At 34.8% G+C, this 19,272-nt stretch overlaps 2 protein-coding genes across 3 annotated transcripts; one reads left to right on the plus strand and one right to left on the minus strand.

The window, feature by feature from the left end:
* Positions 1–4,643: 4,643 nt before the first annotated feature.
* Positions 4,644–7,393, minus strand: LOC127255462 (glycosyltransferase BC10-like). Its single transcript, XM_051280991.1, has 2 exons — positions 6,240–7,393; positions 4,644–5,645 (listed from the first exon to the last, which is right to left on the minus strand). Exons 1-2 carry the CDS (start codon positions 6,816–6,818, stop codon positions 5,031–5,033), a joined length of 1,194 nt encoding a protein of 397 aa, XP_051136948.1. The 5' UTR covers positions 6,819–7,393; the 3' UTR covers positions 4,644–5,030.
* Positions 7,394–14,318: 6,925 nt separating this feature from the next.
* On the plus strand, positions 14,319–19,064 carry LOC127255463 (protein EARLY FLOWERING 3-like). Of its 2 annotated transcripts, none has more exons than XM_051280994.1 (5): positions 14,319–14,635; positions 14,742–15,067; positions 15,558–16,342; positions 17,768–17,819; positions 17,896–19,064. In XM_051280994.1, exons 2-5 carry the CDS (start codon positions 14,852–14,854, stop codon positions 18,724–18,726), a joined length of 1,884 nt encoding a protein of 627 aa, XP_051136951.1. In that variant the 5' UTR covers positions 14,319–14,635; positions 14,742–14,851; the 3' UTR covers positions 18,727–19,064. The 2 variants fall into 2 exon arrangements, with proteins under 2 accessions (XP_051136951.1, XP_051136952.1); XM_051280995.1 differs by having other exon boundaries at positions 14,319–14,605.
* Positions 19,065–19,272: the final 208 nt, after the last annotated feature.

Here is a 19,272-nt window from a genome sequence, read left to right on the forward strand (position 1 = left end):
TTTGTTTCGAGCCCAATTGCTCCCGACCGACCCTGTTTTTCTGGTCGGGTGATCACGTACCAAAACCTTTTCTTTCACCTCCACATTAAACGAACCGTCTGGATGGTCCCACTTTTCAGCAACTGGCTTCTCACAAACTTTGAGTCGTTCTTCCGGTCGGCTGCTGTTTGGCCGACTTCCCTTTTTTGTTTCGGGGCTTGGCTGGGTTCGTTCCCCTTTTTGTCCATCGTTGGCCGAACTTTTCCTTGTTTCCGAACTTGGTTGGATGTCAACCATTGCCGTTGTTACATTCGGAAACGGTTGCTGGTCTACACCTAGAGTGATGTATTTGAGCCGACCTGTCTTGATGGCCTTTTGAATTTCCTTCCTAAAATGAGTACACTGACTTGTAGTGTGTGTGAAAGAATTATGCCACTTACAATATGGTCTCCCTTTGATTTCTTCTTTAGTGGCAAGTCTTTGCCCCTTTGGAATACGGATCTGCCCATCAGTCAGTAGGATATCAAAGATTTCATCAGCTTTCGAACTATCAAAGGTCGGTTGCTCCTTTCCTTCAGATCCTGGTACTGGCTTCAATTTAGGACATACATACGGTTTTCCAGAAAGGATTTCGGCTGCCATCTCTTCTGACTGATTAAAATCAAAGTCACATGTTTCTGTTCCCATACTCGCCATATGTTGGCCTCTATTACGCCTGTTATGCTGATCTTCCTCTCTGAACAAAGACTCTAGACGTCCTGCCTTGGATGCAAGACTTGCCAAATCCTCAACATCCAGGGCAGTGAGTGCCTTTCTTAAACGAGTATGCATATTCCGGACCACTAAATTGGTCATCTCTTTCTCACTGATTACCGTAGGACATCGTCCCTTCATCAATCGCACCCTTTCTATAAACTGTGAAGCAGATTCTTCTGGAAACTGTCTCAATTCTAGAAGATCAGTTAAAGAAACAACTGGTAAAGGATTGAAGAATCTAGCGTGAAATGCCATCTCCAGTCCTTCCCAAGTCTGAATTTGTCCAGGAGGCAGACTTACAAACCATGAAAACGCCGTTCTAGTAAGAGATAACCCAAACAGCTGTAACTTATAAAAAGGGTTATTGCCAACTTCTCCTAATTGTGCTGTGAACCGACCAACATGTTCTATGGTGGAAGATCCGTCCTCCCCTGAGAATGCATGAAAGTCGGGTGGTCGAAAATTCCTTGGGAGAGGGTGTTCATTAATGATCCTTTCTGGGAAAGGTCTCTGATATGCAGGGCGGTTAGCCATCTGAGGAGTTAATCCATACTGATCCCTTAATATATGTGCAAGCTCATCAGGATCTACATGAAAGCGTTGATGATCAGGAACATGGAACGGATCCTGCACAGGAATATGAATAGGATCATGTATATATCCTTCAGGCCTGTCCTCCCTTGTATTATTCGTCTGCGGATTGGTAACCCTTGGTCCCAGTGGAACAGTGTTGGGAAAAGTCAGAGGAGACTTTCCCCTATCCATTCGGTTGGGATTTGTGGCACTTGGAAATGTACTATCCACGAATGATGGCCCTGCGAAATTTGCCTGTGGTCTGGATGGTGATATTCCTGGTGGAGTTTGAGTGGGTTGAAGACTAACCCTTGACAGTGCTTGATCTATCATGTTCTGCATCAGATTCTGTTGCTCACGCAACATGTTCGTTTGTTGCTCACGCAACATTTGTTGAACAAAAGACCACCATTCAACTGGTGGTTGTGGGATTTCCCCGGCAGTTGGCCCAATAGGTGGTGGAACGGATTCTCCCACCGGTGCCGAAGATGATTGAGGTTGTGAACCTGCCATATGGACCCTTCCGATGATACGGCCGGATCTAAGACGTATGAAATTATCGCCGGAATTGGAATGAGCAATTTTGTCTTGCTCCCACTGTGGTCGCCAATTTGTTGATGTAATTTTTCAACAAAAATAAAGTAAAATTCAAAGATATAGAAAATATCCTTAAACTTGATTAATTAGTGCCTGAGATTAGGAATCTCTAAACACTGTATGGTACAGAAAATAAACTGGAAAATAAAAGACTGAAATTTAAAGTGGTGATCCCCAAATCTGACTTTGCTTTGTTGAAGTTGATTGAAGATGCCTTGCCAAATGATGATCCAAACCTTTAAATATTCTCTGGGAAACCGTACTGAAAACCGTCACCCGAACGGTTACAACGTCTCCTTCCCAACCGTCTTCCAACCCCTTTCATGCTGACACGTGTCCCCAGCAGACCAAAATTATCCCTATATTTCACTCTTCGAGCCGACCACAGACCTTCCGCTCTTTTGGCCCGACTTCGTCCTTCGCCCGTCCTGCTTCTTCGCCCGACCTCACTTGGGCCGACCTCCGCATCAGCCGCCCTCTGTCTTCGATCAAAGACCTCCGCGTCTGTCCGTACCTCTTCCTTGCCCGACCTTCCTCTTGACAGACCTCCGCGTATGCCCGACTTCGTCTTCTATCCGATCTACGGTTTACCCGACCTGCGGACTTCCTATCCTGATGACTTTCCGTCTTGAGGATCTCCCGACCTGAAGACCTTCCGACCTGAGGTCTTTCCGTCCTGAGGGTTTACCGACCTGAGGTCCTTCCGTCTTGAGGACCTTCCGTCTTGAGGACCTCCCGACCTGAAAACCTTCCGTCCTGAGGACCTTCCGTCTTGAGGACCTCCCGACCTGAAAACCTTCCGTCCTGAGGACCTTCCGTCTTGAGGACCTCCCGACCTGAAAACCTTCCGACCTGAGGTCTTTCCGTCTTGAGGACCTACCGACCTGAAAACCTTCCGTCCTGAGGACCTTCCGTCTTGAGGACCTCCCGACCTGAAAACCTTCCGACCTGAGGTCTTTCCGTCTTGAGGACCTACCGTCCTGAGGACTTACCGACCTGAGGTCCTTCCGTCTTGAGGACCTACCGTCCTGAGGACTTACCGACCTGAGGTCCTTCCGTCCTGAATTTTCCTTAGAAATAAATCTATTTTCCTTGATTTCCTCACGGCGTCCTTCAGCCAGTTCAATCAACTCTATTGCCAGGCTCATTCTTCTTTTTACCTTGGGCTTTTAACCTAATTCTAAATTTCGTACATAACAATTACACATACTAATAAAATTATTTTAGTTATTTTTACTTTATTCATACTATATTTTAATATAATATTAATATTTTTAAAACTCCCGTGCATAACGAGAATGAATGCATACTTACCTTTGCCTTAAAAAAAAGGGGGAGGGGGGGAGGGGGGCTACACAGTCCATTTACATATACAGCTTTCAGGGGAAAATATATTTATTTTTAGCATCCTTAAATGAACAATTAGTTTATATTATTATAATTCAATGGCTTTTGCCTTATTATTATTAGTATATACGTTTTAACAAAATTTTGTACAGCACTAACATGTTCTGATCTGATATGGAATCATATTTTTTATGATTATGTCTATTTCGATCCACCTCATCTCCAACCTTATTCCTCTTTACATATTACATGTTTTCTGTTAATTAATATTAAAATTTATTAATGAGTATAATTTCAAGACAGTATTGTTGAGTAAAATGAATTAATTTATATATAAAATTAATTAAACTAAAGAATAATAATAATAATAATAATAATAATAATAATAATAATAATAATAATAATTCAAAATTCAGATATTATATTTTGATACGCTTAAATACATTGTAGTAATATTTTTAATAAAGAAATGTCATCCAATATTAGAAGGCATGGTTAAGTGAGCCAGACAAAGACATTTGTTTCGTGAAACCATATCATTCAAATTGCATAACGGATACAAACTAATGAAGAACGTGTCTACTTTGGGTGTTTTTGTTCGGGAATTGAATTTTAAATACACTGTTCATTTCATTTTTTTTTTTTCAAAAACATCAAATTAAATACCTATTTTTTATTTTTTATATTATACTAAAAATTAATTTTACATTCAAAACATCACATCAACGTTTATTTATATCACCATACATTTTTTAGTGTTCAAATCCCAACTCAAAATCCAAACCCCCAAACAATTATAAAATGATGCTATTGTTTGGAAGTTTGGGTTTTTAGTTTGAAATTTGAATAATAAAAAATAAGAACTTAATTTATGTTTAAAAAAAAAAAAAAAAAACTTTTAATCAATAGTAAAATTTGGGTAATATCTTATAAGGGTGTGTTTGTTTGAGGGATTTGTTTGGATTTTCACTATTCATTTTATTTTTTTCCCCAAAAATATTAAATCAAATACCTATTTTTTATTTTTTTATATTATACTAAAAATCAATTTTACACTCAAAACATCACATCAACACCTATTTATATCACATCATACAATTATTCAAATTCAAAATTTTTACTATTCAAATCCCAACTTAAAATTCAAACCCTCAAACAAACACACCCTAAAAGAAAACACTACTCGATTCTATTCCATTCCCTTGACAAAATCAAATCAGAAGTAAACTCACCTAAATGCATGATATTAGAAATTGCCAAAAACGTTAGTTTGTATCAATAAATCTTGATAAATAAAACCGGGTTACGGATTATCAAACTACAAAATCGTCTACACGAAAAAGACCTTCAAGACTACGCTACAACATCTAATAGTAATCATGCTCGCTAAATGAGAGAAACTTCAAGACTATATAATAAGCTCAAAAATATGCGATATCAAGAACACAAGTCGATCAACTAACCATAGGCACCTATCCAAGGAGCCAAAACGATAAACTAAATCACGATCTTGTTAAACTAAAAATACCCGAAAGCTAAATATAGATATAAATTCTACAAAACATAGAATAACCAAGACCGCAAAGGGCAGCTCAATAAAGATTAGAGAATTCAAAAATATTCGACAGAAAACCGATCAAAACTTTCTTACCTAAATACCTCCATGAATCTATCCGTCGAAATCCTCCAATTTCTGCTTCCTGTACACTATAGATTAGCTTAATAAATTCTCATCGAAACTAAACCTCGGTCAGTTAAAAGCCAAGATATTTTGGGGCTTATACGAGCAAAGCCTCCAAGGTACTCGGAGAGAATTTCCTCGCGAAAAGATAGCACAAGGAGGAAGGTTCATCATTGTACGTGCAGCTATGGCCTTCAAACAACCTCGTCATGAATTCCTCGGATATGTCTGAGCTTCCAAAAGTTGCAGGATGAGCGCCTCCCCTCGACCAGTCGACCCAAGTGATGCTTCTGTTGGCCAAGAGATTCGGCGCTTGAATGGTCAGCATGGTCGGGAAATAGTGTTCATCCACATAACATGCGGGCTTGCAGAACTCCGAAAATAAGGGATAGAATTTTGTGTCTTGGATGATATATACCGCGAGCTTCCTGTTGATTTCGAACCATTGTGAGCCCTTGCGCCAGTCGGAAATGTTAACCTCCGGATACATGTTCTCGTTATAACGCCCTCGCCCGTACGGCCCCGGGTCGTCGAATGCATTCATGAAGCTGTACTTGGATCTTACTATGTAGTTGTAGACTGTCGTGAAGTTGTGGAGAGGGATGCAGGATTCGGATAGCAAGACAAACCGTTCGTTGGATATGTCGAGTAAGGCATTGGCTAGTAGCCTTCTTTCGGCATCACACATGCTCATTTTCCCCCACTCGGAGACCTGTAGAGAATAGAACCCCGTAACATATTAGACGCCAAAGTTCAATAGAAGCTAAAGAAATCACTTTCACCGAGCAACTTGCATATATTAGTTTATTTATTTATTTTACAGATAATGCATATTCGTAAGAAACGAAAAGATTGATACGGTGACTTGAGCTGGAGGATACCGTTTGGATTTGCTAGAGGACTCATGTATAATAAATAGTTTTAAATGCACCAATGAAAAATGATCGTTATTTTATTTTATTTTTTTGATCGGAATGTTTGTTACTGATTCAACTAGAAGTGGTGGAAGGATTAAGAAGGTCGTTATCATGTCATAGTACCTAACGAGGAAATGCTGATGTCCAACCAATCAACTTTACTAAAAGATGTAGAACTATCATAATCGAGAGCAACAAGCATTTGAAATGAAACGAATTGCGCATGCCTAAAAAACGTAAAAATTACACAAGTTTACATTCTATTACCAGACAAAGAGAAAATGAATTCCCATAAGAACTACTTCAAGAAACACAAATGAAGGCAAGAAAGATGTAAACATGCCATCACAGACAAGAAAAATACCAGAAATGGAGCTATGAGGACGTACCTGACTAGGTATATGTCTCTTGTAAAAAACAGACGAGGACCGAAAATTCGGCTCAAACGAAGGCAATGAATGAATGTAGATCGAATACAGCCCTTCATGACCCTTGAAAAACCTCTCCCAAAGTGGTGCCAAGGGCAATGGCCCTTTGGTCAAGAACATGAATGCAATCTTCGGAACCCTCTTAAACGGATATTCGTTCAGTCGAGGCACCAAAGATGCTCTCCACAACAACTCCTGATCACTCATTCTATGCATCAAATTGGATGGGGGCTTGATCCATTCCTCCATACTTAAAGCCTCCTCATCACAGGACACTAATGTAGGGTTTACAGAAGCTACAGAACTATTAATAACTCCAAAGTACCTAATCATGTAAATGCTAACAACAGAGAAGGTGAAACTCAAAGCCACAAAAAATGCAAGTAATCGAATCAGCCTTTGGGGAAGAACCCTAGCTTGCCCTGAGGCTCTGCCTACACCAATAACAGTATCTTTGCCTTCTTCCATAGGCAAACCTTTAAACCATTTTCTAAAATGTCTACCTACAGCTCTGATTCTGAGTCTCAAAATCTCCAGCATTTATAAGATTCTCTGAATTCTCCACAAAACCCCCAAAATTAAAATTCCACCAAACTATACCAATCCCTAATTCGTTAATTACATACAAATTCAACATGTGTATGCGTGAGATACAAAATTAATTAAGCAAATCGAGGGGAAAGAAACAAGTAACCGTCGCAGCCGACCTCAATTTGGGAATATAAATAATGTTCGGATCGTGCAATCGATAGACGGCGAATTCGAGGGGTTGGCAATAGCATTCCCTCCTCTACAAAACTGTCGGTTTCGAATCTCTGAATGCAGCCAAGGACTTGAAGCGGAAACTTATTGATTTCTCCGATTTGACTTTCGTCGCAAAATATCACGGTATCCAAATATTCAATCGCATCGTCACAGAAACGGGAACCTCGTATGCAGAAAAATTCCGGCAATCATTATCATCGTCAGCTGGAGATGGTGATGGCAAAGAATAAGATGCACGCCGAGTTTGAATGGGAATTAGGAGGAATTTTAATAGGGAAGGGCACACACACGAGAAGAAGATGACGAAATCTAGCGGAAATGAAAGAGATGTCTGAGTAATAAATGTTTTTTCTTTCTTTGGGTCCTGTAAAATCTGCATTGATATAAATATAAATATACCGGATGTATATTTTATTAAAATTATATTTTAAATACTGTTTCGGCTCCTAATATTTGTTTTTTTATATAAATTTTTTAATATTACTATTCTCATAGCCCGCATAATTTATTCATAATTTTTATTTTCGTTTATTTTATATAATTGGATTTTTTTATATATATATAAATATATTTTAATCACATTTTAAATTTTAAATTTTATAATTTTTTTAATTGTAATTAAACTATTTAATTATCTTAATTTATAATTATTTTTATTAATACACTTGCTAATTATATTTTATTTAAATTCCCGTAACTGCAATAATAGTCTCATATTACCTGGGACGGTGGGAGTATTATATTAATTTTTACCTTTTTATCCTATTTAATTTGTTCACTCTTTCTATTTTCGTCCCACTTAAATTGTCTTTTTCTTTTTATGGAAATATAATGGTACTATTTTTTAATCAAAATTTAAAATTCACAATATATAAATTTTATTTTAATTAAACTATTTAATTATTTTAATCTATAATTATTTTTATTATAACATAATTATTTTTACTAATACATTTCTTAATTACTTACTAATTACATAATACCTAAAACTTTTGCCTCAACTAAAGTGGATAAATTAGTTGGGACGAAGGAAGTAGTAGAAAAAACAAATATATTATATTAGTATTGTATAATATAAAAATAATGATATTTGTATAATATATTATACATTGTAAGGTATACATTATGCGTAGTATAATTATTAAATTATAAAATAATATCGGACAAAATGAAAATAAAACTCTTCTTATGAGGCATAGTGTATTACTCCCTCCGTCCCTCAAATTTACTCTATTTTTTTTTAGTCTATCCCTTAAATTTACAGTATTATTAATTTTGACAAAGTCAACAAATCAACATCTAACTATTATATTTTTTTTTACAACAAATGTCATTATATTTATTACATTCTATCTCCTCTTTTTTTTTTTTTTTTTTTAATTCATAACTTACTCTTTAAAAATACTTTCAACTACTTTTTTACTTTTATCATTTTCTCATAAAATATTATTTTTTTAAATTTTCTTACTGAATCCAAATGTTCTAATTTTTTAGGACGGAAGAAATATATTTTAACTATTTTATTCACTAAAAAATATTCATATTACTATACATACAAAAATTTACAAAAATGTATAATTAATAAAATTCAAAATGCAATTAAATATATAATTACCTTTTTTTAAAAAAAATGTAATAAAATTCAAAATAAAATTAAAATATATAATTATTTTTTAAAAAAAAATTATGGGGAACAATGGAAGAAAATTGTCACTTTATATGAAAAAAGTAGAAAATATACTCCTATTTAATATTAATAGAAATTTATAAAATACTAAAATTTTATATAATAGATAATAATGTATATATTTTACATACAAAGTAATGTAAACTGATTTTCTTTAATAAATTTAAACAAAATTGAAAAGTGAGTTTTGTATCAATTTAAAATATCATTGTTATTATGTTTCATTTCAATTTTTTAAAAAGTAATTTTATATTAATATTAAAATATTTTTAATTTATATTTAAATTACAAATATACCATTTTATACACAAAGCTACCGACCGCATCATCCACCTTCGGGTTCCGTTAGTCTCTCCATAATCGATGTTGTCTTCACTGCGTTTTAAATGTAATAGTTTTTTGTTTTGATTTTGAATAGGAAAATTTTGAATTAAAATAATTGTTTAATATAATATAGATGTATTGATATAATATTTTGAATGTAAAATTAAATTTTAATGTAATAAAAAAATGCATATTTAATTTAATATTTTTGGAGATTTTTTTTTTAAATATTAAAATCAAAAATAAAATCCCTCAAAAGTAAACAAAACCTATCTTTTTAATCACAATTTCATTTTGGTTCCAAAACAATATTATTTCATAGTATTCAAATAACTTACTCACAAAACTGTCTACTTCTGTAAACTCCACTTATTCCAGAATTCCACAAAAAATTGTAACAAAATATATTAAAAGTTTTTTTAAAAAAAAATTGAGAAGGCAAAAATTAGAATATTGATATCTTTAGATACAAAATTGTGTTATTTTTAATAAATACAAAAATTTGTACAAATTATATTTAATTTGGATATAAAGCGAGTTCTATTCTAAATAAGTTCTTTGATTCTCCTTCCGGGTTGATTTGTTTTTCAACTTGGTTTTCGATGACTTCTTTGATCCGAAAAGATTTGGTCTTCGGTTTGATTTTTCCGGACTTCGGAGTGCTTTGGCCTCCGTGCAGACGATTTGATCGTCAGCTTTGGATTTGATGTTCTCTTTGGACGATTGGACGATCCGAGACTTTGATATTTGATTTGGTTTTGCCGCCTTTTAGAGAGTTTTGGTATCTGTGTATGCAATTTAATCATTAGCTTTGAATTTGATGTATTCTTTAGACGATTCGCGACTTTGATCTATGGTTTGACTTTGCCGTCTTTTAGAGAGCTTCGGTCTCCGTGAGAACGATTTGATCATCGGCTATGGATTTGAAATCTTATTTAAACGATCCGAGGCTTTGATATTTGCTTTATATTTTGCCGCCTTTAAGAGGGCTTTAGTCTCGTGTGGACGATTTGATTGTCGGCTTTGAATTTGATGTCTTCTTTAAACGATCTGAGGCTTTGATCTTTGGTTTAACTTTGTGGCCTTTTGGAGAGCTTGGGTCTCAGTGTGGGCAATTTGATCATCGACTTTGAATTTGATGTATTTTTTGGACGATCCGAAACTTTGATATTTGATTTGGCTTTGCCGCTTTTCGGAGGACTTTGGTCTCCGTGCGGACGATTTGATCATCAGCTTTAAATTTGAAGTTTTCTTTGGACGATCCGCGGCTTTGATCTTTGGTTTGTCTTTGCCGCCTTTTGGAGAGCTTTGGTCTCCGTGTGGGCAATTCGATCATCGGCGTTGGATTTGATGTCTTTTTTGGACGATCCGAGACTTTGATTTTTGATTTGACTTTGCCGGATTTTGGAGTGTTTTGGTCTTCGTGTAGGCGATTTGATCGTCGGTTTTTGATTTGATATTCTTTGGACGATCTGTGGCTTTGATCTTTGGTTTGCCTTTTCCACTTTTTGGAGAGCTTCGGTCTCCGTGTGGTCAATTTGATCGTCGGCTTTGGATTTGATGTCTTCTTTAGACGATCCGCGGCTTTGATCTCTGAGAAAATGAATTTAGTGCTCCATAACACTTTTGGTGGAGTATCCCTTTAACTTTTGGATCGAAGAGGACCGAGTTGATGCTTTGGTGAAGAACACGATGAACATCTTGAAGCTTTAAGAGAACTTTGAAGACCTTCTCTTGGCTTTGACGAGTTCTTCAACGGTTTTGAGAGAACTTTGAAGACATTCCCTTGACTTTGACGAATTCTTCAACGACTCTAAGAGTTTTGATCCTTCCTCCGGCTCGGAGATACGTCGAAGAATGTTAACTCCATCTATTCGTCAATCAATATTGGATCATTTGTCGAAATCAATGACTTTCGACGAAAAACGGTTCGAATGACACGAAGAACATGAAGAACAATACAAATAGGGTGTAGAGACTTACCCCTTTACTTGAATCCTCGATGTAACTTTGGTGTGTCAAATGAATTGACCATGACTCCTATTTATAGGGGATGGGTGACCTCGGCTTCCTTTTAGAATGATGTCACGTGGCGCGTCCTGATTGACCATAGGAAGATTTTATAATATTTTATTTTCTATCAGATGCCGTTTTTCATTCTTGACGGATTTGATTGCGCGCCTTCCTTCCTCCTTAATATCTTTATATCATTGCATTTTTTTTCGGAAGATCTTAATTTATATACTTCATTTATTGACAAGATTAATTTATTTTGCTGTCAAATTTATTATGACTCTATTTTATGTACGTAATATTTGTACTATATCTCTCATTTTGAACAGATTTTTGCATTAATTGTTGATATTTATTGTATAAAAATTAACATACGTATATAATTAAATACCATATATTTATTTTATTAAAATTTTATTTTTTTCTAAAATATATGATATTTATAGTGTCTACAATATCAAATATATATAGATAAATTATATTTATCTCAAAAAATTAATACTTAATATAAAATATTGTTTTTTATGTTATCGATATAATTTTATATAATGTTTTAAAATATCTTATATTAAAATATTAGACAAATGTAAATGTAAACTATTATTTCCTCCATTGTATTTTTTATGTCCAATTTTTCTATGATTATAAATAAAAAAAATATAATTAATAAATAATTAAAAAATATATTAAAAAAATAATAATTATATATTATAAATAGTTATAAATTAAAATTAAAATAATTATTAATTTAGTTGGAATTTTAAAAGTTAATTATATATAAAATTTAAAATAAGATTAAAATATATAATTATTTTTAAAATAAAATAAAATAAAAAATAATATAAAAAGATGTAATATGTATGTATATATGTTATTTTGAGAAATATATCTAATTTTTTTAGAAACAAATACGGTGCGTGTATTTTGTAAAAATTTAAAAAAAAAGTTTTTTTTTATATGAAATACGAAAATTGTATGAAAATATAAAAATAAACGAATGTGTATTAATATTTTTAAAAGAAAGTAGATTGGAGTTTGAGTTGAGATTTAAATAGTAAAAATTTTAAATTACAATAATTGTATGATGTGATATAAATATATGTTAATATGATATTTTGAATATGAAAAATAAAAAATAAATATTTAATTTAATATTTTGTATAAAAAAAATGAGATGATATTTTATTTAAAATCGCTTACACACCCCAATTATTCCGAGAGCCGGAGGAAGTTTAATAAAATAATAATAATAATTTTAATTATTATCTTCTCAACAGCGGGCCCTACAAACCTAAGTTGGACAACCTTGCATTGCACAAACATAAATAAAACACAATATCCGGTCCAGAATTCGTCCCAACTCCCACCAATCAACGGCCAGATCTTTATTACGTGTCCAATATTTCCGTATCTTTTCTGATTTAGTTTTTATCAAACCGATGTGACCCTCTCTTATTTTATTTTTATTATTATTATTTAAAAAATATTAATGTATAAAAACATCCACAATGCTATCGCTTTTATTAATTGAAAACAACAATTAAAATATAAATATTCCTCTTTACAGTATTACTTTAACTTATCTAAATGTTTATTTATTTATTTATTATTATTATTTTTTATTACATGTTCAAACATATGTGTAATGTGTTTGGTTGTATTTTTAATAATGTTAACAGCAGCAGGTGGGGCGGTAAGAAAAAATATCGAACACACATGACGAAGGTGAAAAAAAACTGCATACTTCTTCCTTCGTTTCGTGCAGTTAGAAAGTGTACATATTTTTATTTTGATACGTTTAATTATAAAATAAATATTTTTTTAAATACTTTATTTTTTTTCCACAAATACTTTTATTTTATATTACATCATTATTTTTACACAAAAAAAAGTAAAGATAAAAATATCATTACACTATTTTTAACTATCTATTATAATTAAAATACTACTCCCTCCTTCCCACATATCATATCCACGTTGTTGTTTCTATCCGTCCCATATACTATGTCATTTTCCTTTTTTGGAAAATGATTACATACTTTAATTTTATTTTAAACTTTTTAATTTTATTTTTTTTAAAAAAATTTAATTAAATTAATTAGTTATCTTAATCTTAATTTATAATTATTTATATTATCGGATAATTATTTTCACTAATATATTTTTAATTATCTACTAATACACTCTTCTTAAAATACTGTATCTACTGCAACATACACGGGTACGTGGGACGAAGATAGTATTATTTTTAAATATTCAAAAGTAAATGTATACTTTGTGTATATAGACAGAAGGAGTATTTATGATTTAATTCAATGGTGTAAAAATGGCAAGCAAATATTAAGGGTTATTTATTTATTTATTTTTTAAAAAAATTAAATAATATATATGTATAATTATTTATTATATAAATCTAACTTTTTAATAAAAATCAAACCTAACAGTAAAAAGGTTTAAAACATAGACCAAACAAATCCAATTGTTTTTGTTTGGGGATTTTTATTTTTTTTTATTTTTATTATTCATTTAATTAATTTCTTCCCGTCCCGTCTGCAACCAAATTATCTATTTTAGGGTGTGGCTTTTTTTTTTTTTTTTTCCAAAATATCTAATATATTTTTTTCAAAAAATTAATTTATATTACATACAATTTTTATGTATGGTATGATAATTCTATGAAAATTATAAAATATATTATTTTAAATTAAATAATTAATTTTTATATATTATGTATAAAGTATTTGAATTTTTTTTAATTTTTTTTATTTTATTTACTTTTTGTAATAAATATTTAAAATTTGTTTGACTTTTATATAAAATATTTTATTTTTTATTACTATTTTCTAAGAACCGCAATTTTAAAAATACTACTGAGAGAACATAATGATCTTTTTTATTTGAAATCAAGATAAAATTTATCTATATATAAAGGTGCACTAGTTTAGAGGTTTAGATTTTGAGTTAATTTTTAAATAATAAATTTTTTAAACTAATGCGATATAAAGTATTTATATTTTAAATATAAAATTAATTTTTAATATAATATAAAAATAAAAAAATATTTAATTTAGTATTTTTTTTTAAAAAAAAGTTAATAAATAATAAATTTTTGAAAATACAAAGAACACAATTATAGTGTTTATACGTTGGTTTATTATTTTTATTTTTTAGGTTAGGCTGTGTAGTATGAGGTCTGTTCTATCCAAATGTTGGCCCCACAAAGACCACCACTTTTTGCCCTTTCGCTCTTTTCCCGTTCTTACTCACCATCCCATCCGTACTCTCCAATCTATCTTCATTTCCATTTCTCTCGCCTTTCCCTTTTTGGCCGCAGATTTTCTGCAAACCCCCTTGCCTCCCTTCCCTTTCCTTGTCGTCTTCGCTACTTAATCGGCGGCTGTTCCTTGTCGGTAGTTGGTTTTTTATTTTGCGCAAAGGAGGATCGGATCGGATCGAATCCGACCGGTTTTGCTTTGGAAATTGGGTTTGGTGTATTTTGTTCGATTACGGAAGGCGGTGCTTCTGCTGCTCTGATTGCGTATGGAAATCAAACTTGCCGTTGCTATTTGTATGTGTTTCTTAATTGGTAGAGACACTTTTTATTCGGGAGGTGTCGTTCCGTGATTTTCGCGTGTAGTTAAGGGTTTTGATCTTCTTAGTCTGCGAATTTTCAGGTGCTTTTTTCCCCTCTTCTGCGACGGTTGGAGAGGATTCTGAATAACGGATAAATTGTGGAGTCAAAACCAGAAGGTGAAGGCTAAAAAGTGCTGCAACATCTGCGAGGATGAAGAGAGGGAAAGATGGGGAGAAGATTATGGAGCCTATGTTTCCTCGGCTTCATGTGAAAGATACCGAGAAGGGAGGGCCAAGAGCGCCTCCGAGAAACAAAATGGCGCTTTATGAGCAGCTAAGCATCCCTTCTCATAGATTCAGTCATGTGGTGCTTCCATGTGATGTGAAAAACACTTCCCCGGCCGATTCGGCGCCTCCGAGGAGTCAGGTGTTGTTTGAGAAGCTTTATTTCTTGATCTTGATATTCGGCATGTTTAATAAGTTTGACTTTGAGTTGAAAAATTGTGTTTGCTGGTTTTTATAGGTTTAATTTAGCTTAAGTCGATTCAACCATTTTTAGGGTATATGGTGTTTACTGTCCCGTGATTGGTCTGGTTTCGTTGTGGGTTGTTTTCGGTTGGTTGATGTCGTAAAAATGAACTAAATTAGAGCTTATAGATATTCTGTCTGGTGTGCTGAATTGTTTGTTTGTTAGTTTATAGTATTGGTAGCTCAAGGAAGAAACCCTCAACTGACTAATGCTGGTAAATTAATATAGTTTTCCTTCGAGTCCTTTAGATTATGAATTTAGTTCGAATGATGCCCATTTGTAAGGCTTGTAAGATGCCAACTCCATTTGAGAATGCATTTTGATGTGCTATTTTTATTGTTTCGAACACTTTTTTGATCTTCTTGCATCTGGAAACTGTTACTTTCAGGTTAGCGGAATTGAGAGGAGCATGTTTTTGTCTGGTCAGCTGCCTTCGAGACTACCATCTAAACAGCAAGGCAGCCAATATTCTGATTTGAGAACTCCATTAGCACAAGTGGAGAAGCGAAAGAAATTGGATGAAGATGACTATAGAGTTCCAGTTTTTGATCACTCCACATCTTGTCAGGACTTTGATAAGTTTAGTAATGACGTCAATCGGGAAAGTCTTTCGCCTTCTGATACCCATAGTTCCTCTCACTCGCAAAAGGCGCAGGAAACAGTCACGATTGAGCATGGTATGAGGCAAGAAGTCCAAAACCAGAAGGAAAATGATTCACAAGAGTTTGCGGCTGGTTGGGGTAAATCCGTTTCATATTCATCATCCATTGGGAAGTCTCAAGGTCCCAAGAAGCAAGCAATTTCTTGTTTAAGTCATGAACCTGGAAAAAAGCGTAGAAATGATATTGACAGATTAACAGAAAATGATAGTCTACAAACTGAGGTCAGTACGGATTCACGACCTTCCAATGGTGTACACATTATTGTGGAAGAAAATATGGCAGCAGTTGCCAGGAGAAATTTACAAAATTCGACGAAAGGTTTACCTTCTGGAGATTGTGATATCATCCATGATGTCAGTAATGACTCTGATTCTAATGACTTGGAGAGGGTCGACAGTGTTTCCGAAACTTCCATTTTGGATGCCGTATACCCTGTGGATATAACACCTGATGATGTCGTAGGCATAATAGGTCAGAAACACTTTTGGAAAGCCAGAAGAGCAATTGCCAAGTAAGTTCTTATCCTTAGCCCGCCGCATTTAATTTTGTTCTTTTTTAGAGGATTTAAATGGAAGTTATTTGAATCTAGTAGTTCTCCGAAAGCTCTCAATTAATGCACCAAAAGAGTCAAATGTCATGAAGATGACAGTGTAGGAGTTAGACAAGAAAAAGTAGAATAACAGGAATGTAAGGATTTAATGAAGCTGTTTGTTTTTTACCCTTCACCTATTTCGCACATGCTATTTTAACACATGCATATAAATATATATGTTTGTGGAGGTCAATGCATTTGAATTCTTTAGTAATTGTGTGGTTACTTTTTTCGAGCTTTTTTAGATGTAAATTATTGTTCCAAAATATTGTATTCCTCTAACGTGTCTGATCTTTTTTGTGGTGATGAATTGGCCGTGAACCAACCCCTATAGTGTCTCTGATTATGGTGTTAAGTATAGACTATTAATCTTCCTACATCTGCTTGGCAAGCATCAGCTTCAAAAGGCTTGTTTAAGAACTCGAACAGTTTTAGATTATTTGACGGGGCCTCAACGTTGACTGGTTGGTCAAACACAAACATTCAGAAGATTACTAGACGATGCTGGAGAGTGACCCGTGATTAGCTCACCGATGGGTTCTCGTAGCCACCAAACTAGAAGCTTGCCTGATTTTATTGATGTTGGTTTTCATTGTCATTTAAGGGCTGCGCCAAATTTTTTTCTGCAATATGAAAAAAATGTGATTTATGCATATTTAAATGGTGGGTGGGTTTACTGGTGCAGAGTCTAATTAAATCCTCAAAGTGAGGACATTTATTTCTCAGCCATCGGAGTGTGTTCGGACAGCGCATAGTCTTTTTCATTATGGTGGGTTCACGTGAGAATATACTCTTTTGATATAAGGTGAGTCCGTTAGCCATGACCACTTAATTATCCATATTCTTCGTTTTTGGGATATGCTTTTATTCTTAAATTTTCATTTATCCGGAGTAGCTTAGAGAATTTGTTGCAGATGGATTAGTGGTCTAGCATCAAGAACAGGCAAGGCTGGGGACATTACCTTGGTTGCCTGTCTGTTCGGAAAAAGCGGCGCATCTCGAAATTCTTCTAGTGAATGATATAAGAAATACGTAAAACTCACGTTGCTTTAAATTTCTGTTTCGATTCTTGTTCAAGTTCGATCCGGAAGCTGGGAGGAATTCAACTGAAATTAATTGCTGCTATAATTTTGTTCTAACTGCATATACGTTATAGCTAACTTACATATACAGGCCTAATTTTAGGCCCTCTACAGGTAATTGCATTGTACATTTCTTTCCCTTCCTCATCTGGTTTCCGTCGTGTTTAAAGTTATTTGTACTGTAAGATCGTGCTTTGAAATTGATTTCTTGTTGCTTTTCGATGCCTGGTGCCTTTTGTCTAATGACCGTCCTTTTTTGCAGTCAGCAAAGAGTCTTTGCAGTTCAAGTATTCGAGTTGCATCGATTAATCGAGGTCAGTTTTCGAACCCTCTTTTCGTAGATACTGTTTTCCGGCGTTGCTTCTGACTTAGGCGTTGGAATTAAATCAGGTTCAGAAGCTGATTGCTGCATCACCGCATCTTCTGCTTGAGGACTCCGCGTTTCTTGATCAACCTTTTAAACCTTTGCCCGAAAAGAAGACACCAGCGAAACCTCTTCGAAACCCCGTCAAGCAAAAAGACGAACCCAAGAAGCCGAAAGACAAGAACTCACCTTTCTCCTCTACTCAGAATCGAGCGCCGCCTGCTAACTGCCAACCTCAAGAAACATCTGCCATGAACGGCGACCATAATATGAATCCATGGTGTTACAGCCACCAGCCTCCGCCGCCGCAAGGGCACCAGTGGTTGGTTCCTGTGATGTCTCCTTCCGAAGGTTTGATATACAAACCGTACGCCGGACCTGGATTTTCTGGCCAAGGTTGCGGTGGCTGTGGCCCTCCCGGGTCGATTCCGATGATGGGCAACTTCTTCACTCCGGCGTATTATCAGCTACCGTCGTACCCGCACGGCTATTTCCCGCATTACCCAGTGCCGGTTATGAACACAGCTGTTTTCTCTGGGTCGTCGATCGAACAGACGAGTCGAAGGAATACCGCCGCTGCCGCCGCCGCTGCCGCCTCCGGGGCTGTTGTAGACGCCTTGGAGTCGCACGTCTCCGTGGACATCGAAGTGCAGGCAAGCACCGGAAGTAGCCCGAGCGAGAGATGGCGGGGCGCGGCGGAGGGAGGGGATGTGGTTCCGGTTTTTGTGACGTCCTCGTCGAAGCACCACGCCCCAACGACGGTTATCAGAGTTGTGCCGCACAATGCCGTGTCGGCATCGGAGTCTGCCGCGAGAATCTTCCGGGCCATCCAAGAAGGAAGAAAACAGCGTGATTGATTGTCGATCGATCGTCGATTGTTTGACCGGGTGTAAGTTGGAACTGGATCGAATGATCCTGTCCGTCCATCCATGGATCCTTCGGACTGATTTGGTGTTTGTGACGTAGTGTTGAAGAGTGTATTGTGTTGTGTATACACTACACTCGTTATATTTGTTTCTTCACTGTTTATTTTTGTGCTCAAATGCACTTTTCCTTTCGTAATCGACACATTGCAGAGCTGTTTATTGCAAGATTTCTTCTATGTTTGTGAGGTAGTGTCAAAGAGTGCTTTGTGTTGTTACACTGCACTCATTGTTTCTTCAATGTTTTTGTGCTAAAATGTACTTTTTCTTCTTTTTTATTTTTTATTTTTTTATTTTTTTATTTTTTGTCAGTGGGATCTATAGCTGTTACTCGAAAGTGCGCAACGGGTTAACCTTTGGCTGAGCGAATCATGTGTGGTAGGTGACATGAAGCGAACTTAACCTTTGGCCGAACAAACAAATCATGTGTGATAGATGACATGAGATAAACCCATGACTTCACTCAAATTCAACCCTCAT

Source organism: Andrographis paniculata, unplaced genomic scaffold, assembly GCF_009805555.1.
Source record: "Andrographis paniculata isolate CXL003 unplaced genomic scaffold, ASM980555v1 Contig54END, whole genome shotgun sequence".
Classification (NCBI taxonomy): domain Eukaryota; kingdom Viridiplantae; phylum Streptophyta; class Magnoliopsida; order Lamiales; family Acanthaceae; genus Andrographis; species Andrographis paniculata.